The 25540-nt window shown below is 37.7% G+C and overlaps 2 protein-coding genes across 11 annotated transcripts; one reads left to right on the top strand and one right to left on the bottom strand.

Annotated features, from left to right (window-relative positions):
* Window positions 1–227: 227 nt before the first annotated feature.
* Window positions 228–4535, bottom strand: drc3 (dynein regulatory complex subunit 3). 5 transcript variants are annotated; one of them, XM_078950871.1, is made up of 13 exons: window positions 4405–4535; window positions 4062–4249; window positions 3866–3982; window positions 3604–3770; window positions 3334–3480; window positions 3107–3226; window positions 2905–3016; window positions 2632–2807; window positions 2399–2530; window positions 1715–1783; window positions 953–1078; window positions 616–747; window positions 228–509 (listed from the first exon to the last, which is right to left on the bottom strand). In XM_078950871.1, exons 2-13 carry the CDS (start codon window positions 4198–4200, stop codon window positions 414–416), a joined length of 1533 nt encoding a protein of 510 aa, XP_078806997.1. In that variant the 5' UTR covers window positions 4201–4249; window positions 4405–4535; the 3' UTR covers window positions 228–413. The 5 variants fall into 5 exon arrangements, with proteins under 5 accessions (XP_078806997.1, XP_078806999.1, XP_078806998.1 ...); XM_078950873.1 differs by having other exon boundaries at window positions 4412–4524; XM_078950872.1 differs by having other exon boundaries at window positions 4062–4271; window positions 4405–4515.
* A 340-nt stretch (window positions 4536–4875) lies between these two features.
* On the top strand, window positions 4876–25001 carry tom1l2a (target of myb1 like 2 membrane trafficking protein a). Of its 6 annotated transcripts, none has more exons than XR_013657573.1 (16): window positions 4876–5023; window positions 7557–7641; window positions 9386–9464; window positions 11209–11358; window positions 11510–11644; window positions 12125–12268; window positions 12365–12481; window positions 13198–13331; window positions 14356–14398; window positions 15685–15856; window positions 17043–17157; window positions 17808–17883; window positions 18477–18574; window positions 21474–21533; window positions 22576–22612; window positions 22739–25001. XR_013657573.1 is itself a non-coding variant. In XM_020705336.3 (16 exons), exons 1-16 carry the CDS (start codon window positions 4972–4974, stop codon window positions 22873–22875), a joined length of 1611 nt encoding a protein of 536 aa, XP_020560995.1. In that variant the 5' UTR covers window positions 4876–4971; the 3' UTR covers window positions 22876–25001. The 6 variants fall into 6 exon arrangements, 5 of the variants coding, with proteins under 5 accessions (XP_020560995.1, XP_011476533.1, XP_020560996.1 ...); XM_020705336.3 differs by having other exon boundaries at window positions 18500–18574; XM_011478231.4 differs by lacking the exon at window positions 18477–18574.
* The last annotated feature ends 539 nt before the right edge of the window (window positions 25002–25540 follow it).

Here is a 25540-nt window from a genome sequence, read left to right as displayed (position 1 = left end):
GCAAAGAACTCTGGGAGTTGTATGCACTTAACAAACTTGCTCAAATTTCAGTTAACAAGATAGATAGATAGATAGATAGATAGATAGATAGATAGATAGATAGATAGATAGATAGATAGATAGATAGATAGATAGATAGATAGATAGATAGATAGATAGATAGATAGATAGATAGATAGATAGATAGATAGATAGATAGATTTATTTATTTACATTAACACAATTAATTTCAATGTTTGCATGTTTTTAATATTTGATGCAAAAATGTATGTCCGTTTTCATCTGTGGTTTCAAATAGATTCACATGCCTATTTGTACAAATTATATGAACACCAAAAATGTAAAAAAAAAAAAAGTTTTAAAAAATCACTTTTTACTTGCATTTACAGTAACATTTTGCCAAACTTATGAAACTAGTGAAATCTCTCCAGCTGCTTCCTTAAGAAATCTGCATATCTATGGATGTCTGAAATGCGCGTGCGATTCTGTTGAGTTACTTTGTCATGAACCTGCAATAAGGACAAACAAAGACAAGGTAGTGATCAGCCAAAGCCAGTTTCTGTCAATAATTCTTAAATACTTAAATGTTTATTCATAATAAATGTAAGAACTCACATCTTTGAAGAAGGCAATTTTCCAGGAACTCACTGATGTAAGTAACTTTTGCTCTCGGTCATTGAGAGTCAGCAGGTGGAGTTTATGGTTTGTGTTCAGTGCATGCATCACTTTTATTTTGTCTGTAAACAACTGGACACACACAAAAAAGGGTAAAGCAGGTGGCTTTTTAAATCAGAGATAACATATGAAATGTAATAAAACTTCTCTTTATATGTTACTTGAATGCTATTTAAACCAATTTCTCTATTTTTATGTGCACAGCAAACTGTCAACTACTTTATCTTGCCTTATTAGATCTCTAACATACAGAGGTTGACATGAAAAGCACCCATACCATCTTTACATCATGTGGTAAGTTTTCCACCTGACTTCCTTTGGCAACATTCTCCAGAGTTGCATCGATAATTTCTTGCACTTTGTGATGAAAATCATCTTCCAGATTCCGACATTCAGTAAATGTATAAATATGTCAAAGAAGTAATATACAGAAACAGGAACACAAAAAAATGCATACCAGTTATTGTCAAATTCCTTATTCCACTATTGGTCACAAATTATATATAACATTTTCTTTCTTTTAATTTAAGGTGATAAAATTCAACTTTTCTGTGCATCAGATTCATCGAGCTTTAAAAGTTATTCCTGTGTGTTCCAACTTTTATTGATTACTGCCAACATCCTCTGTCTAAAAAGAAGCTGCAGAGCCATAACCTCATCAGCATGTGGCCCTTTTCTTCGGCATTAATCCATACTGCTGCAAACAAGTGCTCACTTCTGACTTCAGTCAAGCTTCCACCACTGATTCCCATGAGTTTATTGTGACTCACAGGTTTACTCCTCTGTAATGTAGCTGAGTAAGAGTTGTGGTTCTAAACCACAAATCTATTTGTTAAGAAGTAAAAAGTATAGTAGCGAATTTTATTTTGAAAAGCTACAAAAGTAACTATTTGCTGCCCAATTTTGCATGGAACATTTTTACAAATATTTACCATACAGTACATGCTAACTGTGAATGTTTATATTTCAGCTGGGCTAAAATCAAGCATTACAATGCAACTTCTATGTGTTAAGCAGATTTGGGAATAAAAGGATATGTTTCTTGAGCAATTTCAATGAAGTCTGTGACCTTGTCTGAGATGCAGGTTTCAACGTTTCTGATGTTCTCCTGAAAATATAGAGTTATCAAAGTAAAATGAATAATTTGGAGATACATTAATAAAATCTACAACCAAAATCAAACAAAGTGTGAAGAGAACAGATTTGCAGAACGATATTTTTGACGAAAACTGATTAAAATAGAAGTTTTGGAACATCGACTTTTGAACTTAAGTTAAAGAACTTAAAGACAAGAATACAAGTTATGCTAAAATGGTGAAGTGGCAATGATGAAACCCAACACCTTACCTTGCTTGTTACATTATGTTCGATTGACAAAACAGTGTTGTTCAATGTTAAGCAATTTTATTAATTTTGAGATTATATTGCCAAATACTGAGTGGTTGCCAATCTTTAGGATTATATTACATCCGTGTGCAGAAAGACTTAAAAAAGAAAGGGGAATCCTTTTCACTTAATGTATTAGGAAGCTGACAAAAACAGAAAGATAGACATATGATTAATTGATTAATAGACTAAAGTAAAAAGCATGTATAAACCATTTCAAAAGTTGCAGACAGAGACACTTTTGGAGTGCATTTTCTTTTGGATCGTCTATGTTCTTAAAAATGACAAATTACTCACACGTGAGAACAATCAAATGCATAAGTACAAACAGAAGTACCTCCAGCTTGCTGATAAGCTTAAACTCCAGTGTCATCAGCCTTTCAGAGAGTTTGTTGATTTCATCATAGCCACGGCTGAGTTCCTCGGAAACTGAGTTTCGGAGGGTTAATTGCTCCAACTTTTTAATCCTCTAAAGGATGACAAAAGAAAATATTGATTAGTTGTACCATATTCTTTTTTACTGAAGAACACTTTTTTTTTCATTTTACAAAGCAGTTCCTGTTCTCTTGCCTCTTTGTGCTGCCTATTAAAATCCTCCAGAACTTGAATTGCTTGGTTTTTGTAGTGCGTCTCTACCTCATCCTGGGAACTGGAGAATGACTTCAGCTCTCTTTCCCTCTGTTCACGCTCTGCCAAACCTCTGTCAAACAACTGCTTACACAGCCCCACCATTTGGTTTTCAAATGTAAAGCACAGAGTTAAGGAGGTCAATGACGGAACTGCTCAGGCTGTTCAACAAGCTGTGATCAATCTGAGTGTTAGAAAATCGGAACAAAGGATATGACTGAAGGAGATCCTCTATTCCTGGAACAGAACGTCTGTCTGATGAGAACGTATCTTCATCAAACATGCTTTTAAACAAATGTGGCCCATCGAGGTACTCAACAAAGGCCTCCTATGAAAGAGAAGAGCACACTTTAGACAGCAGGAAAAAATCACGGCATCTGATAATCAGCATTAACAAACTGAAAAAGCGTGTTTGTACTTTGTGTAAATTCAGTTCAGCTTCTTGTTTTTGCAGAACTTCTTCAGCTAGTTGCTTTTGACTCTCCTCTTGATTCCTTTTCTCGATGTCATCTTGGTATTTGCTGGATGCCTTTTCTTTCTGCATGCATAGACATAAATGGTTTACCTCAAAGCATTTTACACAGAAAAAATCACATAAAAAATACAGTTTTAATATAGGTTTCATGCTTCTGTGTCATAACTTACCAGCTCCTGGAGAATCAATTTGTTGTCCAAGACTGTCAAGTTTGGAAAAAAAGCAACAATAAAAAACTGGTAATCGTCCTCGTTGGAGAAGAGATTTCCCTTCATGTAAATGTGGACCAATTTCTTAAACCTCTTTAGGTACAAAACCTGGGAAATGCACAAGGTTTTACAAGGTTTTAAAAGTAAATCTTTAAAAAGCCACACACAATGTTAAACTATGTTTGTAGCACTAAAAATAAAAATTTATTGTACGAAAATAAATGTTCTTACATTTTCCAGCTGGTTTAGGAGGTTACATCCAATGAAGAAATGAGTGAGGTTGTCAAGTGTGTCCATGTTCTCTATGACGGTGATTTGGTTGTTTGACAAATTCAGGACCTTGAGTTTCTGCAGAGATGTCAGACCCTGGATTTTCTCGATCCGGTTAAATGACAGATCTGTAACACAGCAAGTCTGATGGTCATTCATGCTGTTATTTTATATGTCTTTCAAAGTCATGTGATATTCCTGGCAAGGATAAAACGCCTTTTACTTAGCCATGTCAAATTAATAAGAGAATCCAGGCCCTGGATCTTCTTAATGAGGTTATTGTTTAGGTCAAGCCGAACCAAGGAGGTATATTCTTGCAACGAGTCAATCCTTTGGATATCTGCAAAACAAATTACCCCCATGTAAATAAAATACTTATTTCTGCATTTGTTAAGGGTTAACTTTATTACTCTCATTACTTTGGTATTCCAGTTTAATGACATCAGCTTCAGGGAGACAAATGTTGTCCTCTTTGGACATTAAATCAGATTTGATGCTGTTTTTCTCTATTGCATTCTGGATCATCTCCCTGTTCATCCTGTTGGGTACTGGATCCATGTTGCTGTTTCTGGTGTTGAAAGCTATCAAAGTTCAATTTACAACATGTCTGAAACAGATAAATATTCCATCTGAAAAGTGTAAACACGTGGATTTTACTGACAAACAACACTTTCAATTAAAAAGACTGAGTTAAAACACGCAGAGTGAACACAGACGCACTACAAGATGCAAACTAAGCAGATAATAAACTAAAAAACTCACCTCTTACAAAAATTAATGGGATTTTCCAACTCCAAATAGTTTGATAGAAGCTATACGTAACATGCGAGAGTAACACTTGCGTCTGTTTCTACGCTGTTACATAGCAACAGGTTGTTGCTGTTGATGCGTTCACGTGCCCAAGATTGACTCGGGGGAAAAAAGAACAATTAGACAATCTTTCGAACTTAACTTAGAAAGGTAAAACCAAAGCTCCGAATACCGTCTATTTATGGAGACGTCTATGTGATCTGAAATGGTTTATACAGAAAAAAAGTTTAATAAAAAATGATTTTTGCAGTGCATCTCTACTTTTAAACATGTCAAATTTCGTAACAATAAATAAATAAATAAATAAATAAACTTGTTAGACTGTACCATTAGAAATAAGGAAAAAGACAAATCTAAGCAGAGGGTCTTTTTGTTGATACTTTTGACAGACATTGACATCAACCAATTGCATATCAGGTATTGTAAGTTTTGACCAATAGGATTCGGTGGGCGGGTCTTGACTGTGCCTCCTATGGGCCTCAGCTTCTGTCCTCCCTAAGCGTTTTGGTTGTTGTCGAAATGGAGTTCTTACTTGGAAATCCTTATAGCACACCCGTGGGCCAATGCATAGGTATGTCCCTAAATTGTGTTACAGAGTTGAAAAGGTTTTTGTTTTAGTGCAGTATGAATTTCGAGAATTTGCACTAAGACTCTGAGGGGAAAAAAGGAGCTAGCTGGCATGTTCTAACGTCATCTACTTAGCTAAGCTCATGTTAACAACAAACTAACCGAACTTAGTGCATTACACTGTAACAGTAAAAAACACTGTAATCACAACTCATCACTGTAATTGACAGTGATAACTTGTGATGCTAAGTCGTTCACATAGCATCTGATGTGTTATGATATTATAACGCTTTGAAACGAACAAAACAACGTTAAAATCATAAAGATTGTGTTGACAGACAGGGCGTGTTGTCTTTTTCATTTTTGTCTTTACACCTTCTTCATGGACATTAAATGAAAAATATATGCGGCGTAGCGTATTTATGTAATCCTGTAGCATCTATTTTATTAGGTATTTCATTTCCAGTAGTAAGTAAGTGGACTCAGTTAAAATGAATGTGATTTTTCATTTAGTCTTGGTGCAAACAAAGACAGTTTTCAGTACTACAATGTGTGTTTGGCTCAATTCCATAAATAAAAAAAGGATTTTTGGATGCATGATGATCATGCAAATATCATTGAAATCTGGTAAATCACAGTCTGGAGGAATGATGCACATCTACACAGTACAACAGCTTTACACCTCTGCTTCTGCTGACATTTTAGCCATAGTCTTTGCAATATCTTATCTAATATTCTCCTTTTTTAGTTCTTTAGATGTATTTATTTGATCTAGATTGGTTGAAATCATGTCTGTTTTAGGAAAATCATTATGTTTCTGCTGTGCATTCATTTTACTAATACTCCTTTTGCTATATATTTGTCTCCTAAGTCATACTCAGCTGTTGCAGCTCTTGGCCTTCCAAACTGAATAAAAAAGCAGGAAATGTTCAACTATTTTTGCCTTTCTCAGCTCGTAAAGGATGCATATTTATTTTTCTGATAAGTTGTCGTGTAGATGTAGCATTTAGCTGAATTTCACAGAATTGTCTGTGTTCCCAGTGGAGCTTTTATAAACCAGTCAATTGCAATGATGTGTTTAACTCAACAAAGAATTAATCGATCTTTATACTCAACAAAAGAGAAGGATACAATGCTGCTAAGTTTTATTTACTATATTGAAATAGAGCAGAAAAATGTTTGTGTGGAAAAAAGTCTTAAAAGTCTAATCCGAGGAGCCATAGAAGGACTTTTTTTTAAATCTTTGTTGGCATGTGCATGGCACTGCTTGGCTCTTTTTAAGCCACGTGACCGACCCGCTTCATTAGTGGTGTTAATACTCGGCTGCCGTGTCTTTAAATGTGCATGAATGCTACGATCCGGGCACCCCTCCATGATAATTTAATGCACTTCATTTTTGTCCTGTCTCCTCCTGTGCTGCTTCTTCTGCCCTGCCCTGCCATGACATGGCAATCCCCTTTAGGAGATTAGGCTGGACGTGGCAGGAGCAGAAGCTGCTGACCTAAAGGTCGCCGTTCGTGCTCCACAGCTTAGCACCGAAACGGCAGAAGGCAGCAACGGGTTTTACCGTCCTCTTCACGCCTAAGGATAAATTAACGTGAATCTAGCAACAGCTACACACATTTGTTTGGCCAAACAAAAGGCCGACACTGTGTTTGCCAAGTCTTTAGATGTGAAAGTGAAGATTAGGACTCAGCTGTTGATGATTCTTAAAAATGTTGTGGCTGTTTGTGGATTGACACCCTGCTCGGTGGCTCTGAGCCCAAAGGGAGAGGAGCTTTTCATGTTCCAACTCAAAACCCACATATTGAGAATCAGCTCAATCTAAGCCAGTGAAAGCCAGGCCAAAACAAATAGAAGAAGTTATTTTTTTCTACTGCTACATCTCTATGGGGAACAGGAGCAAAAAAAGAAAAAGCCCAACATGAGTGGCAATACTTTACAGAGTCTTGAAATCTAAAACATGGAGACCAGAATATAATAAATAGTAAGTAGATCAATTTAGGGTTTTGGTTTCAGTACGTCTGGCTGCATTCATTGCCACCTTCCACTTGCCTGTTGGGTTCTCGCGTTGCACTCAATCATTTCTTTCGATTCAATGCATTTTTATGCACCTGAGGAGCTGCTGGCGCCTGAAAGGGATGGATAAGAGGGGAGGAAAACTTCCAGCCTCCTTGTTCTCTAACTCTCAACCTGAGACTATATCCCAGCACTTCTGGCTGTTATTAGTTGTTAGTTATGAATGAATAAAAAGGAAAACACAGTCAGCTACTATTCTTTTGTTGGACATTCTTTGTATGTCTTTACTGGACTAAATCAGACCTATTTGTATGAAGGGATGTTTTTCTATTCTCTTGTGAGGAATTAGTTTTTCTAGCTTTTTGGTTGATTTGGAACAGTTTTGATCAGGACAGAAAGCCACCCGTTACTTCTATGATTTATTAGAAACAAACAAAAAGAGCGACGTTAGTCTGCATGTCTGCAGTCAAACCCTTTCCTTGGATAAGTGGCATTAACCTTCTCATGTTTTGCAACAGAGAAAGCTACAGACGGAGGCCTCCAGAATGAGGACTGGACGCTCAACATGGAGATCTGTGACATCATAAATGAAACGGATGAAGGGTGAGCAAACGAAATGAATGATTCCTGGTTTATTTGCTTGGGACCATCATTTGTAGGCGTGATGGTGGTATCTGGTCCAGAGTCACCTCTGGTCTCCCAGCAGTTTGTAAGGAAACATTTGTTCTTGCTTTGGGCTGGCAGAGGGACTCGAGCAAATAATACACTGACTATTGTTTTAGTCAAGCACACACACAAACACACAACTCCACACAAAGGCCTTTGTCTTGACCCACTGAATGAATAATTAAAACCTTACATCATCTATCATTTAAAAGTGCTGAACCTGAAGGGGTTTTGAAACTGTTCAGTTCCTGAAAGTATTCCTCCATGATATTTTTCTAGCATTTACGAGGAATAAAAGTCTTTGTGCATCAAATTGCTCTGACTTGTAGTAACACAGATTCAGTTCAGTCGATGGCATTGCACTCACACTTACCAGCATTTAAAAAAATAAAATGGCAAAATTAACCGTAACGATTCATTTAATTAGCATTCATTAAAAGCAATTTTTAAAAGAATTTTAACTCGGTTTGTAAAATTTCTATACCATGGATGACAGTTACAACATAAATCTATAATATTAGAAGCTTTTCAAAATCTAAACTTGTTTTTTTTTTAAATAAAAGACTAAACCCTTATTCTTATGTAGCATGATTGTTTTGAAAATTTGTTTTTCCTGTTGTACCTTTTGAATTTTATAACGGGTTTATAAGGTTTGCTCACTTTCAAAATAAAGAGACAATTTCTTTGGTGCTTCGTGGCATTTTTTACGAGTGAGCTTTGATTTTTTTGAGCCCCAAAAATCGCAAGATTTCACATCGGAGTCCTTAGAAGTAGTGCTAACATGACGTTGCAAAGACTGATTACTTACTGTTTCGTCTTTAGCGTTTAAACTCCGACTTTCAACAGAGAATAGCCATAAATTACCGGCGAGACGTAAAAAACCGATTAGAATGCAGATGTATCACTAAAGTTCCACTAATAGAAAAAAGTTTATAGGAAAAATGTCTTTTTCTCTTCTAAAACCTTCTATTTTCATGTTCTTTTTCTTTTTTTCTCTGGCTCTGGTCACATTCCTTTTCCCCCCACACGTGTTGCCCTGACAGGGTTCTTTCTTCCACCTCTGAACAAACACATGCAGCAAACGCTCCAGAATCTCACATCGAGAATGGCTGACTTACAACAAAATCACCTTAGAGCTACTTTTCCAAGATGTTAACATATGTTTCCTTGTGCTTTCATGTGACAAACTATCTAGTACCACAAGTGTGACAACAGATGGTACAGAAAGACACCAAATAAAACCAAACAGATGCTCCATTCTGTTTCAAAAGCCAAATGTTACAAACAATCTTTAACAACATATGAATTAGAAAGATATATTTCCAACCATTTCCTGCCTACATTTGTCTGTTTTCAGCAGCTTCATACCTAAGCTAATAAAGGAATCGGATCAGGCTTAATGGGTTTCATATTCAGTCTAGAGGAGTGTTGGGCAGAAAGCCAGTCTGAACCTGCCTCACATGAGTAGTTTTGATCTTGCCTGAGGAGAGCCATGCTGCAAAACGAGAAGAAGCCCAGATGGTGCATCGTCGGCCCGTCTTTGTATCTGTCACAGTTTTGCTGACAGGCGTGCGTCTTTGTGTTTTTAGTGCTGGAAAGTGCTTGTTCTGTCAGACTTAGCAATGGGTTGAGAATAGATATTCAGAGAAAATGCTAAACCTTTTTTTCTGTTCCTTTACAGGCCAAAAGATGCCGTGAGGGCGCTAAAAAAAAGGCTGAGTGGGAATAGGAATTACAGAGAGGTCATGCTGGGGCTGACGGTAAGAAGTGAAATGTTTACTATATTTTTTTTATGGTTTTTATAAATATCAGCTGGATTTACCCATTCATTACTAGTTTCCCTTAAAAAAATCACTAAATATCTTGGTTACTAAGAAAACAACGCAGTTGCTGATTCCCATCAGCAGGTGGCACAGTTGTGTCAGGAAGTCCTTTTAAAGACCCACTCCAATGAAAATTGTGTACCTCCATTGGTCACCCCTTCTTTGGTAGTATCCACTTTCTATTTAACAAAAGGAAACACAAATCATTACACAAATTACAGGAACAATTCATTTCTTTAGGGAAGAATAAGGAAAAACGTGTGAAGTTAAGCTATAAGTCAATCTTGGTCATAAGGTGTAAACACCTGGTAAATTCCCCCTATGTCAATTTTTTTTTAATAAAAACGTTCCCAGTGGTGTTTTAATCACAACAAAGAAGTTTTTAACCAAAATCTCACAACTTAAATTTCATAAAAAGCCATATTTCATGTTTGTCTGAAGCCTCTGAAGCCTCTGTTGCCAAAATCTCCCCTGCATGGGCGTGGCCATTGATGCTGACTACCCCCCCCCCCCCCCTTCTGCTAGCTGTGCCTTGCATGAGTGAATAGCTTTATACAAGGGGGGGACACAAACGACACAGACTGACAGTCTCAGAAACTGTGAAAATGGTTGAATTACCTTGCACAGCAAATAAAATCAAATGCCAGAAAAACTATTCGCACGTAATTTTCCAAATACGTGCGGTCAGTGCTGAACTTTGATCTTGGCCCCAGGGACCTCGACCAGGGGTTCAGTTTAGGATTACGGTTTACAGCTAAGCTGCGTTCACACCAAACCCAATTTGCGCGGTAGAGACGGCCAGTTTCAATGTTAAGTCAATGGTACAGATGGAATCTGAGGTCCAGCGGTGCGATTTTATAGAAGGGTGCAGTACAAAGGTCTGGAAGCAGCGCGGCGTGATTTGTTACCCGTCTGAACCAAATCGGGTACACCCTGGACAATCTGTTGCAGGGCCGATGGAGCTGGAGTGATACCGATCACTATGCCGGGTCCCGGAAGGCCAGCTGGCGGCCAGACAGAAACCCACTGCGGGATGGCAAGCAAGCCTGCTCGGGCCTCCTGAGCTTTATTATATTCTTCTTATTTTCATCGAGGCAATAATGAAAAAGCTCCCCTGATTTTATTCTTATTTTTATTTTTACCCTCTGGGTAATGCGAAACAGCAAGCCTTCAAACTCGCCCAGAGCGAGAACACAAACATCTGGGACTTCAACTTTAAGTTTAATTTTAAGCTCCCTGCTCCGCTCTATTCTGATGCATTCACTTGTAGACAAATAGATCCATGTATGTCTTTGTTTTCCTCATCTGAGCTGACATCTGACTCAAACCTGAATGACTGCTCGCCATTTTTGTTGCACCGGTAACGTTAGTCTAGGGGTGTGAGGGGCTGTAAACAGATGGATGACAGAATGTTTAGGTGGACTTACTCCGTGCCAACAGTCTCCTCTCACAACTCAGAGGCAAATTTCCAATGAACTACTACCGTTTTTGCAGAAACTATGTCCTAGAAAACATCATAACCTTCGTGAAAAGACCACTGGGAACGCTTTTACAATAAATCAAAGGATGATTGGAGTGGGACTTTAACTGTAAGCTCGAAAACTCCGTCCTCCGAAATGATAGGTGGTGCTTTTTGACACGAGCTAACATCTCCTGGTTCCACCTCTCTTCTGCTTCACAGGTTCTGGAGACATGTGTGAAGAACTGTGGTCACAGATTTCACGCCCAGGTTGCAAACCGAGATTTCATTGATGGTGTTCTTGTCAAAATCATTTCCCCCAAAGCAAATCCTCCCACGATAGTTCAAGACAAAGTGTTGTCACTTATCCAGGTAGAAAAGCCCCAGAAACTTTGAGATGTTTTCTGCATGATGCTAAAAAATACTCTGTTCTAGTAGGGTGTATTTGCAGGAATATTATGCACGAAATTGGCTTTTTAAATGGAAAATTGATAATTTCGAGTATTTCTCTGTGTTGTGACAGTCCTGGGCCGATGCCTTCAGAAGCAGTCCCGATCTAACAGGGGTGGTCCACATTTACGAAGAACTGAAGAGGAAGGGGGTGGAGTTCCCAATGGCGGATCTGGATGCGCTGTCTCCCATTCACACACCTCAGAGAGTAAGCAGAAGCACAACATAGAGAATAAGAGAGTTAGAAGTTCTGCATTCAATCAAAATGAGGAATTTGGACATTTAGACTAGTCAAACAAAACGTTCAAGACTGAATCACAAACTCTTCAAAAGAAAAACCATAAGGAAGGGAATGACAGAGTTAAAGTTTGGCTAAGGTTGGATTAATGCAAAAAGACAATCCTCCAAACAAAACAATGAAATCGAAATCAGAACAGCAACAACGGAATGCTGTTCTGGTCTAGAAGGAGTTCCTATTCTGTATAGGGTAACCTGTAGAGAGTTGTGCGTAAACTGTTGTTTAAACCGTAAATATGTTAAAGTACAGGCGAGTGGTTGTGTTTTCTTTACAACAAAGCTATGGACTGATGACATCCAATAGAAGATTATTTCCCCAAGCTTCATCTACTAAATGCAGCTTCAAAAGATGGAGTTCAGCCATCATTGGATAATTTTTTCCCCATGACAGGGAACACCAGAGATAGATCCCGCCATGATGAAATACCTCGCTCCATCTGCACCCGCTGCAACAACTCCAACACCCACCCCACCCGCTGCTGTTGCCACGCCCACCTCTGCCGTGCCCGGCCCCATCACGGCGACCCCTGAACAGGTGAGCTGCTCTTCATCCCACCCGTCTACTCGGCTGTCCTGTGACTTCAGCTTGCTTTGATCGGTCATTCCTAATGGTTTACCATCCACCTACCAGATTGCCCGGCTTCGCAGCGAGTTGGACATAGTGAGAGGCAACATTAAAGTCATGTCAGAGATGCTGACGGAAATGCTTCCTGGTCAGGAAAGTGCCTCAGACCGGGAACTGCTCCAGGTAAGACCAGCACATTTTTTTTCAGATTTTTAGAAGTGTAACATCCCAAATAACTACATTTTCATTTGTTCATTTCAGAGTTCAGAAAACTTCATACATTAACAGTTTCAAAATAACCACAAACACTTTAGAATTGAGTGTTGAATAACAATATATGACTTAATCTTTACAAAGATAATTCTAAATTGTCAGATAATTGCACTGCTTTAAGTCAAGTTCTTCACTGCAGCCACCGGGGGGCGGTGCTTTGTAATTTTATTTATCTATTTACTTTTTTTTTTAAACTTTATTTTCCATAACCCACCCAGAGCTAAAGGAATAAGTCCTAGAGCTGGCAATCGACCAGTGTTGAGAGACCCGTGTAGAGTTTAATCGCCTCAGGCCAAATCCTCTCAGGTATTCGTGTCAGCTCCAAGGATCTGGCTCTTTTCTGTGGATTCTGTGCCAGCTTTAATAACCACACTTTGCCTATTGTGACTCCTACTGTTCCTTTTTCCCCCTGATTTAGTGGAATGAAGTTAGGCAATGATCTGTATGTTCCTCACCTCAAAATGGTTGTGGACTTCACAATGACTGCATCAAGGGTTAATTGAACATTAAGTAGACGCAGCTTGATGCTTTATTTTGATTTCTGTTTGCCTGTTTTTGGAGATTACATATTTTTCTGTCTAGCTTTGATCAACCTTTCAATCTGCTCCATGTGTCCATCAATCCAGGAGCTGAACAGAACATGCCGGGCGATGCAGCAGAGGGTGGTGGAGCTGATTTCTCGTGTGTCTAACGAGGAAGTGACAGAGGAGCTGCTACACGTCAATGACGACCTCAACAACATCTTCCTTCGATATGAAAGGTGTGTGTGTGTGTGTTGGACCATACTGAATAGGGCTGTGGGCCACTTGGTACCGAGCAGCAGAGAAAAACATATATAATGTACATCGTTTCTGTTTTATGTGTTTAACTGATTCTGAATCATTTCTTATTTTGAAAAACTACTGGATTCTCTCCTCCACATCCATGTATGACTATTGACGCATGTCAAGATGCTTGGCTTGGACACGTGTGTTAAAGAGGCTGCTCTAACCACTAAATTGAAAGCCCCTAAGCTAGCAAAGTCAATAAAAATATATATCTTTGGGACGTTTCATTTTTTAAGAAGAGCAGGTTAAATAAGAACCTTAGACTCCAAAGAAAAATACATTTTTCTTTGGAGTTCTACTCAAAATATGGTTTTGTTAAGGCAGTTGTTCCCTGCATAATATGTAGTGACTATAGGTTCTTGTTTGTTATTCTATTAAGAAAATACCAGTTTTTGTGATGGTTGGATAATTTTATGTATTTATACTTTTCTGCCACACTTTAAAAATGAAATGAATCTGAAGTCGGCGTCTGGTTTTGTAATTTCGTAGTTTGGTTTTCACAGACCAGAAAGATTGCACACAAATCAGCAAAATTTGTTTTAGTGAATTTATATTCTGTGTAAGATATCTAACAACATTCAGAAACCGTCTGGATTTCACGTTGGATAGTTTTATCAAAGTAATTAGATTTTATATGTTAATAATTAGAGAAGGAAAGCGGAAAAAATAGAACTTCAAATTCAGCCTTGTACAGGCTGGCCTTTAAAAAGGACCACTGGTCTATAGCAACAAAAGCTATATAAACCTGTTAACACTGTATTAAGAAATATTTTTTTGGCTTAAGATATCAAATTTTATTTGTAGATTTCATTATGTGCAAGGAAAAAAAAGTAGTTTTTCTGTTACTTTTTCTTCCTTCCTTGATTCATATGAAGATTTTTCAGATCAAAGGTCTTTTTTGAAACCCAGCCTTAAAGCACACTTTAAAATCTTAACTTTGTTTTGTGTTGTTTACAGATATGAGAGGTACAGGATGGGTAGAGCTGCTCAGAATAATGGGGTAAGTTTCCTCCACAAAGGCTTTTCATATACAGTGGGGCATGAAAGTGTTTAGTCAGCCAGAAATTGTGCAATTTCTCCCATTTATAAAGATGAGAGAGGCCTGTAATTTTCATTATATGTGTACCTCAACAATGAGAGACAAAATAAGAAAACGAAGAATCCAGAAAATCACATTGTCTGATTTTCTTTTAGGAATTTATTTGTAAATGCTGGTGGAAAATAAGTATTTGGTCAATAACAAAAGTTCAACTCAACACTTTGTTATATAGCCTTTGTTGGCAATGACAGCAGTCAAATGTTTTCTGTAAGTCTTCACAAGGTTTCCACAAACGGGTGCTGGTATTTTGGCCCATTCCTCCATGCAGATCTCCTCTAGAGCAGCAATGTCTTGGTTCTGTTGCTGGGCAACACAGACTTTCAACTCCCTTCAAAGATTGTCTATGGAGTTCAGATGTGGAGACTGGCTAGGCCACTCCAGGACCTTGAAATGCTTCTGGGACTGCAGGATTTGAGTCGTTGGCAGTGTAGTGGGATACTGATGGTAGCTTTTGTTGCAGCTCTCTGCAGGTCATTTACTAGGTCCCCCGTGTGCTTCTGGGATTCTTGCTATTTGAATGTTTGAGGTTGTGGACAGGTGTCTTTTATGCATAGATAACTAGTTCAATCAGGTGCTATTAATACAGAGGATCAATTCTCTTACAGAAGAAGGTCTGTTGAGAGCCAGAAATCTTGCTTGTCGGTGACCAAATACTAATTTTCCATCATAATTTACAAAATGTACAAATTAATTCTTTTAAAAATCAGACTATGTGATTTTCTGTATGTATTTTTCTCATTTTGTCTCTCATAGTTGAGGTATACCTATGATGAAAACTATGGGCCTCTCTCACCTTTTTAATGAAAGAACTTGCATGATTGGAGACTGAAAAAATGCTTTTTTGCCGCACTGTAGAAATAAAGACACTAAAACTCCTTGGCCGTGTCTTTAAGACCAGTCTTTTTAGCTCTTTACAGCTTGATCATTATTTATCTTAGAATTTTAGTTTGTTTGTGTGAAATACCAGGAAACGTCTCTCTGCATCTTACAAAGCAGGCTGTCAAAATTGAGGTGCCATGTGTCACAGTGTTTCTCTAAGTTCCTTCCCGAAGTCTCCAAAGCACAGATGTTTACCTGATATTTCACAGTCCATCCTCTGTTAGCACTTCACTCTTTTCCAATTTTGCAGATCCTCAGAGGCGTTTATTTACTTTAATATCTTTGCTTTCTTCTTTATTGCCTCTCAGATGTTAAGTGACGCTATAGAGGACAACCTAATAGACCTGGGCCCAGGCTCTCCGGCTGTGGTTACACCAAGGATCACATCCAGTCCTCCACAAAGCTTGACTGGTGGAGCCGCCGCTCCTCCAGCCCACAGTCCAGCTCCAGGCTCGCTTACCTCTGCACTGGCCAATCTGGGTAAAAACCTGATCTTGTTCTTTTAACAAGTGTTACTAAATGGTTAAAAACATAGGCTGCAATAAGTCAGAGTTAACTCGATTGATTTCCATGTAAATAACTAAAATGCTCTATTTAATTTTAAAGCTTCCATTTTTTTAAGTTTAAATGTAAAAATACAACCTACATGCAGTACAGACCAAAGGTTTGGACACACCTTCTCATTCAAAGAGTTTTCTTCATTTTCATGACTGTGTAAATTGTAGATTCACACTCAAGGCATCAAAACTGTGAATAAACACATGTGGAATTATATACATAACAAAAAAGTGTGAAACAACTGAAAATATGTCATATTCTTAGTTCTTCATAGTAACCACCTTTTGCTTCATGTCATGAAAATGAAGAAAACTGTTTGAATGAGAAGGTGTGTCCAACCTTTTGTCTGTACTGTAGATCCTTTTCAGTGTCAAGTAGAAGAAAAAAATGGTCAAAGCAATCTGACTCGTGTGACATAGCAATTCATTTCCAGCTACAAAAGCTAGAGGCTCCCTTAATAAAGCTTCAAAATGATGTAATCTTTCACAGACTCAGATATCGTTTGTCTCTTTTTGTGCTGTCCACTGCAAGAGCCAATATCATGCAAAATCAATTCTTTGAGCTCAATTGTATTATAATGTTCATTCCTCACAAAAAGAAACCCCAAAGTTAAATGTGGCAGACCAGCCCCTCCCAACCAACGAAAATGAGCAGGTTCTCACATTGTGTTGTAGAAAAGTCAGAACAGCCCCTTCCAGGAAGAGTCTGCGTTGCCAGCTAACAGTGACCGGCAAAAACTCTTTTCTTTTATATGCGCAATATGCATATCTGTCTTTGTGGGCCAAACGCAGACACACGGCAGAGGCCGACTCACGTTATGAAATGGGCGGCACCGTCACGGAGGCCTCAGGGTGGGTTGGTTGGAAAAGAACTCAGGAAAATAAAATGATTTAAAAAAAATAGTTCATTTGTGTTCCAAAGGTAATACATTATTATATACATGGATATTGTTAACCAAAAAGTCTTAAGATTAGCAGTCTTCTATTGAAAAATTATAATTATTGCGGTGTTTAGAGTTATGTTTACTTATTGTGCTTTTTATGACCATTATATTTTTTGAAAAAACATCTTTTCCGCTTCCTTATGTCTCCCCTGTTCCTGTATGCAGATGTATCCTCCAACAGTGTGAGTGGTACCCTGTCTTCTCTGCCGGGTCACAACAAAGATGATTTTGACATGTTTGCCCAGACCAGGAGCAGCTCTCTGGCGGAACAACGTAAAAAGTATGTAGTTAGTTTAGTTTTCTCCTCTGTGTAATTACTTCAAACTAAATTTAAGTGAAGCAAAAATATGCTTATCTTTAGATGTATCATTTTTATTTGGGCATTTAGGCGTCCAGCATTTCCTCCTTTAGGATTACAGATGTTTTAAACCCCTCACTACACAGACAGATGTGAACCACAATATAGCGAGGGACCACTGTACTCTATGATGTTAAAATTGAATAAATAATAAAAAGCAAAAGAAAAATGGTTTATATTAATACATTTCTGTAAAGTCTTTTAAATTTCTAAACGGTACTTTTTTGAATGTGCCTTAAACAGGAGAGAAATGCATTTCTTTTTGTTTTATTTCAGCCGCATTCCCTGTTTTGTTCCAACTGGAGAATATTTTAAAATGTACTCTTATTGGAAATGTGTTTTATTTTCCTTTTTCTGTCCACACATTGCTCAGAGTAAATAAAAGAATAGGTAATATTTTCTTTAATAAAATGGCAAAGTATCAGAAGATGACCTTGAAATACACCAGTCAATGTCACACCGGTCAGAATGTTGAAAAATAAAACCTTTTTCTGTATTTGCTCTATTAGTGGTGTTAATATAATAATAGCTTACTGCTCCTTTCTGACTGATGTGTCTGGTTTTGTGCACAGTGTCAAATATGAGGACCCTCAGGCTCTGGGCGGTCTGGCCTCAGCTTTGGACATTAGACAGCAGAACACAGTTGGGGTGAGTACAATGAGGCATTTCATTAAGTAGAGCGTTACCCCATAAGCCCCGCCTGTTTTTCCTGTCACAGTGTCATTTGATGCTACTCTCATTTTAAAGTCCAAACCGCTAAATCCTAATGGAAGAGCACAGAGATAACTTTGAGAAAGTAGGAGCTACGGTATTTGTTTTACATTTGCAAAGCTCAAACACTATAAAAGTAACTTTAGGAATGATTTAGAATTCAGAAGCAGATGTGGTTTCCAGAAGCTGTTTTCACAGAAACGTAAAGATGTTGTGTGTCAGGTTTTCAGCTTCTTCTTCACAAACCACTTGTTTGAATTTGTATTAATAAGTAGAGAAGTTACTTTTTGTAAATGATCCACCAACACACACAAATATTGACACCTTACATTTTTAGTTATTGTTTATTATGACTTTTTCCAATTGAAGTCTCCACCTTTTTCTCTTTTCATTTATCTCATCTTCATAGAATATTTTTTCTCTGTCCCCCCCCCCGATTTCAATGACGGCCGTCTCTTGCATTCTTTTACTTCTCTTCTGTCTTCTCTGTGTGCTTTGCTGTGGTGGGGGCCTTTCTTCTCTTGTATAAGGTGTTATTCTGTTGTTGATTCAGCTGAGGGTTATGGGGGATGATAATCCAGCAGATCAGGAGCTGCCCATAGACAGCTGGCTTATTACCCAAGGAATGGTGAGGACTCTACCCGTAGTGTGTCCTCCTATCCCTCCATCACCGTTGTCTTCCATCGTCTTCACACGCTGCTCTTTGTTGCTTCACCTCACCGTTTCTCAAACTATCCTTGTAACATTTAAGCTTCCCATTTCATTAACCTCCACCGCTGTGCCCAATGATGTTGTACTTTAGTCTTGGGTAATATAATAATATCGTTATTACATATCAGTGGCAATTATTCATTTAAACTAAGTTTTTGTGGAAAAACAACAGTTTTGATGCAGGATTTTTCCTGATTAATGAGGCCGTAGTTTGATAAAAAGTCTTATTTTGTATTTAATCCATAGTTGTTTTATAGCAAAAAATATATTGCGCTTCTCAGCATGAAATTGCCCATGTCTATAGTACTTTTTACCACTATTCAAAGTGAAGTCTTCTCATAGATTAAAGATAAATGTGAACTCTTAACAACCATGCACTCCTGCAACTCAATGAAATCCAACCAATAACAAGAAAACCCATTACAAGCCTGTTTCCAAAACGTCAACATATGCTCTGAAAAGTGAAATAAACAGTTAAATAACCTCTACATTTGTACACTGATTTAAATGAAAGGAAAGTAAAAGTACTTATACTCATTTGTCCACAAAAAGAAGCCTAAAAACCCTCTTCTTCAGCTTCTGAAGTGAGTCACCTTACAAGCCGAGGAGGACAGAACCTGCATGGTGTTGCATCAACTTAATGATCTATAGTGCAAAATCAGCCGTAAAGTTATGCGCTTGAGACTTTTTCTACACATTTCAGGTGGAGCTGCACGAACATGCGACGGCTCTTTCAGCCTCACTGCAAAGGAGAGCTTCATTTGAGCGTGCAGTTCAAAGGCCAGCATCTGTGATGACATGGAAGTGCCCTTTTGTACGTCTCATTAATCATGAACCTTGCATACAGGCTTTGATCCAAACTGCCAAATGCTAAAAAACGAATGCTGCAATCTAGATCTTTGACACATATTTGTGGGATTCATAAAATCTAAAAAATATCTTTAAAAAAATCCTGTAAGTTATTTTTTCATGTTTTTGGGAACAGGGTTGTTGGCTAAAAAAAGACATTTGATGATAATGACCTGCTGGGTTGGATTAAATGTTGTCCATTTCCCCCTAACAATGTGAAGAACTCATTTATTACTGTAGGAATAAATGAGTTTCCCATTCTAAGAATTAATAAACTAATTCAAAATATGATATTATTGTGTTTGTCATTACGATGTTTTTAAATGTTTTTACGACATCTAAATCTGTCTTAACTTTAAAGGCAAAACTTCATTGGAGTTTTTGTTACAAATGTTTCACTTTTTTACTGCAGCTCCTTCATGTTTAAACTCCAGCATGACTGTTTTTTCTCCTTTCACTGCCCCTCTACCTTGACTTTTCATTTAAAGACCCACTCTGATCATCTTTTGATCTATTGGAAATAGGGGCCTTTTCATTATTATGATGCCGTTTTGTAGCCCAAATCAAAAAAGCTGTGTCGTTTTCTAAGACATAGTTTCTGCACAGCAGCAGTAGTTAACTTGAAATTCACCTCTGGTTTGTCGTAGAGTAGCCCTGCCCCTGCTCCCCAATACTGAGAGCTCTCTCTTTATGTGCTCTCCCGCTAGCTTACAGCCCCTCACACCCCCAACCTAAAACTACTGGAGCCACAAAAATGGCGAGCAGTATCAGAGCTATCCAGCTGTACAGATTTGAGACGTACATGGATCTAGTCGTCTCCAAGTGGATGCAGAATGAAGCGGTCCCTGTGGTCCCTTTTATTTTCTGCGTTTCTTTTCTGTCTGCTCCTGATTGACAGCGATTTGAATAAAGCAGTTCTCATAAATTCCATTTTAAGCTTAATTTTATTTATATAATGCCATCCATCAACAGAAAATCGCAACAAGAACATTTTCAAAACACAAAAAATACCATTTTCACTGGAGTGGGTTTTTAAATGCTCTGTCACTAAATGGATTGTGGGATTGTAAAAGTCTGGACTGTTTGAAACAGATTGTCGCACACACTTTAGTGTATTTTCCGGATCATAAAAAAACAGTAGCAGTTGTGTTTACCGTCCACAAAACCTCATTTTCGAGACCAAACATTCTCTTAAGACCATAAACTCATCTGTCGTATCATAAAACATGTTCAGTTGCTTTATGGCACAAATGTGTAGCTCTTTTAAATCCCTTTCCATTCATTCTGATTCAGTTTGAGCTTCAGCAGGTCTCTGAATACATTAAACTGCTGCCACATAATTGGCCTATTACATATTTTCAGTGGGTGGAGTTGATGCTGTGACCTGGAACAGAATTGCTGATTGTGCTATTGAAAGCATACCACCGACTGTGTTTTTTTGCATATGCGCAAAAAAGTGCTTCCTTTGCTCACATACCTGCCCTCACTGTTGGCGGCACACGGTGCTCATGCTCCATGCACCTCCTGCGGCGTTCACGCGTGTCAGCTGAGGTCTTGTTGCTTTCCCCGCCTCTCAGTCAACCCTGTGCTCTCAGATCTTACTCCCCAATCATTCTCTAAATCGCGTTCAAGCAATTTGCGAATTAACTAATGGAGTGGAATAATTATTGCCGCGGTGTAACATTAGCGGGCGGCTATTAGGCCGTGTCGCGATCATAAAATGAAGGAGAACAACATACAAACTTGAACATCCGTTCTGGCGGAGAGCAGTGTCAATTAATTGCAGACAAGCGGAAGAGATTTTGTCTTTGGAGCAAATGGTAAATTTTGCTTTATTTTTATTTTTTTATCCTTGAGCCTTTGATGATCGTTATTTTTGTTTATGTTCCATCGTGTTTTCCGTTGTTTGTCCTTCGTTGTTCGGCTTATTGCTACCCCCTTGGTTTGTCCGTGGCTTTGCTCCATAGATCCCCGTATCGCAGTCCTCTGTCATGGATGACATAGAGGAGTGGCTCTGTGCGGATGTGGTGAGACTTTTTTTTTAAACCTTAATTTGTGTTCTTTATCGTTTCTCTTCAGAATTTCTTTTTCTCCTCAATGCCACAATTCATTCATTTCACATAAATAAACCCATTTAACTTTGATTTCCTTTAACTTCTCATCTTTGTCTTGATTATAATATTTTTTTTTGCCACTGATGGACACTTACCAACGCTAACACAGTGATAAGAAGCTGCAGAATTTTAAGCATGTAGAGGTTATAGAAAGACTCAAGAAGATTCCTTGAGATGAACTGCATGACTCTGGTTCTTTATGATTCTATTTTTGTGGATTCCTCCTGCCTGAAATTAAAGTCCCACTCCGATCATCTTTTGATCAATTTTCAAAGAGTTCTTTTAATTATAATTATGCCAATTTTTAGCCAAAATCATTAAACCTGTGTTGTTCTCTAGGACATAGTGTCTGCAGAGCAGCAGTAGTCCATTACAAATGTGTCTGTTGGCGTGGAGCAACCCCACTCCCCCTTCCTATTGCCTCAGAGCTTTTTGTTTACACTCTCTCCCACTAGCTTATAGCCCCTCACGCCCCCAAACTAACATTACAGGTGACACAAAAATGGCGAGCAATTTTGGAGCTGTCCAGTTGTACAGTTCTGAGCCAGATTCCAGCTCAGACAAGGAAAACGAAGACGTACACAGATCTATTTGCATCAGAGTTTGTGGCTTGCCCATTGTTTAAATATTCTGTCAATTAATAAGCTCTTGTTTCAAACAGCGTTTTTTGCATCTGCTCCTGATTCACAACATTTGAATAAAGGAAGTCTCAGAAATGCAATTTTGAGCTTAATTTTCTATATATATATGTCCTCCATCATCAGAAAAATGTCACAAGAACGTGTTAAAAACAACAAAAACATGGTTTTCCTTGGAGTGGGTCTTTAACAGGTGTTTGAACCTTGTCACCAATATTGACTTATTACTAAACTTCCCAAGTTTTTCTTTATTCTTCCCTAAAGTAATGGATTCTCCTGTAACTTGTGTAATGATTTATTTTCTTTTTGTTTACAAGAAAGGGGAGACTACCAAGGACGGGGTGACCAGTGAAGGTATTGTCTGATTTTCGTTGTAACAGCTGGTTAAAAATCTCATTGCGCAGAAAAAAAGAGAAAAAAAGTGGGAATGTGCCACTTTGATGTCCCCCTGAATCAGACAAATCCATTTTCATCTCTTAGACTTCGATAAATTCCTGGAGGAACGAGTCAAGACGGCAGATTCATTGCCATCTCCCCCTGAAGCAAACCCAGCTCACGCCCCCAGCGGCTCGCGCAAGAAGGCCGAACGGACGGAGGATGCCCTCTTTGCCTTGTAGACTGTTGTCAGAGAACCTCCAAGAGGATTCTTAAAGGTCTTTGCCTGAAAGGAGTCCCCACAGCACCGCCCTTCTAGTATCATTCCAGCGACTGTAAGTGGTGTAGCAAGTGGTCTCTGCCTCTTTGTCGTTCTCTCGCTAATGTAGCTGAAACCCATACAAGGCTAAGATGTTTACCACACCATCAAGTCTGATGTGTTTACTTATAGATGGATGTAATCATTTGATCATGTTGGATGTAGTACTTGCCGCCCTGCAGCTAATGTCTAACACTCTACTGAATGAGGGCAACTTAACCAGTCATACCTAGTCTAAAAACGTGTTATGTTCAAAAGAGACGGAGCGTGAAGGTAAAATGCAGGTTCATGCATTAAGTTATTGTAGATCACACTTTGAATAATTGTTTTTTTTACTACTTTTAGCCACTTGCTTATTTATGCATTTCATGTTTTAAAGGTTTGATCTAAACTGTTGACCCATAACTTTTTTTAAATATAAATCTTAAAAGGCTTTTTATTGATCTGTCTTTAACAACAAAGTTTTCCTAAAGCACTATAAGGGAAAGACTTGTGTTAACATGTTGAATTTAGTTTAGCAGAATATTATGGGGAATTGCATCCTACCTAAAACTGTTAAGAAATCTCCATTATTCCTAAATCAAAGGGAATTTTTAAAATTAAAGATCATCTAAACATCTAAAGAGAAGACATTTTCCCATGAAAGATTTCCTGTTTTTTATTTTTATTTTTATTTAATTCAGGTGTCTGAAAAGACCCAAAAAGCCAATGGAGTATAAACTTTGAAAGCTGCAAACACTTGTAGCCCCATTCCAAAGAAAATAAAGGCTTTAAAGACCAACTTTGACTTAATTCAACTTGTCAAATGTATTTTGACAAGTTTGTTTGTGGAAAAATGCAGGAAAAACAGATTAAAAATAATAATTATTTTTTTAAAAGATATATCGTTAATTTGCACAAAACTTATATCTGCAACACTTGCATAAAAGTGGAAACCTGCCAAACATCCCACTTTCAAATTCACTCAAGGATATTAAAACAGTTTCAATTAAAATACAAAACCAAAAAAAGCATCTCCATATGATCAATATAAAAAGCACCTGCATCAGAATCCAGTAAAAGGGCAAAACAGATGTCTCACTATATTAGTTTTGCACAAAACCTGTTTCCATACTTAAGTCCGTACCTGCTTAGTGCTGCAAGAATACCTCGTAATGTTGGACTTTTAGCTTCTGAATGTAGTCAAGAACATATTAAAGCTAATTTCTGAAAACATTACAAGGTTAATTTATATTTAATACCACAGCCAAAACATTTTGTTTTATCCATTTACTTTTATTTTCTTGTATTCATATGCTCTTTTAAACTGCTGCCAAGCATCTGACATTTATAGATTTTTTGCAAACATGCTTTGACTTTTATCTTTTTGGCGTATGCAAAAAAACAACACACACACAAAAATTTGAATTTTATCTTCTTTCCATTTTCCATTACGTCCCACTTGTGTCCATTTATTATGAGAAGCCATGCGTATAAAAAGCAGTTAAAACGCCACGTTTATCAGTATTTTATTATGCAATTGCCCAAGTGGAGAGAAACATTTATGATTTATAATTCTAAATACGGTAGAAATATTGGAATTTTATTTAGGCAACCAATTTTGATTTATGTTTCTCATTTCATACTATATGGTTACATGCATTTACCATGTCTACCTGGTGATTTTTGTAGCTTTTTAAACAACATGCACCATCCAAGCTGACAGTGAAAGGCACTAAAAATTTAACAAGGTATTCTTTTGAGTGTTGTTTGAGTGGATAACAGTGTATTTTTTGAAACATTGTTTCTCGAAAGTACAAAAATGAATTCCTTAATGTTTTGTCAAAAAAGAGGTTGCTGCTTTTTTTCTTCTTTTTTTTTTTTAAATGTCATTATGCAGGATGTCAACAAGTCAAAGATGGGGAGGGGGGACCTCAGGCCTGTTTTCTGTCTTTGGATATTCCATGCATAATGTCTGCTGTCAGTAATGATGGTCAGATTTGGGTTGGCCTTATGCACACATGTAACTGCCCAATAAAACACTAGCAGTGTGTGACCTCTACCTCAAAATGTTGTCATTATTATCCACTGTGTGTTATTTTCTCCGTCTTCAAATGTATATTGTTGCTACCCGAAAAACATAATGAATTATCTTTTAGCCTATATAAACTAAACAAAAAAGTTATTTTTAAGGTGTTTTTTATGTTCTGCGATTTTGCCCACTTGTGTATGTGCACATACCTCTGCAATATTAAAAAAGTGCTCACGTTGATAACGTCCCTACATTTGAAACAATACGGGTTTACATAAAAAAAAACAATAACTATATGGTGTTATTTAGGTCAGTGACTTACTCTCGCAGTTATTGTTATTTTACCCGTCTAATTTTGAGCTCATGTTTACTTGGGAAACATTGTTTATATTAGCAGTTGCTGATGTAGGGGTACATTTAATGTATTTACATGAAAAAAAACTTCATCATGGGTATTGAGGGTTTATTTCTAATTAAAATGTGAATAAAATTTAGCGTTATTGTATTTCCAAAGCAACAGGAGCGTGTGCAATTTGCTACCCAGCTGCCGACTCTACTTTTACAGGATGATTACATG

This window comes from Oryzias latipes, chromosome 8 (assembly GCF_053564925.1).
Source record: "Oryzias latipes strain Hd-rR chromosome 8, Olatipes_Hd-rR_3.1".
NCBI lineage: Eukaryota > Metazoa > Chordata > Actinopteri > Beloniformes > Adrianichthyidae > Oryzias > Oryzias latipes.
The sequence above is the reverse complement of the archived record's forward strand: the minus strand, read 5'-3'. Positions and strand labels throughout refer to the sequence as shown.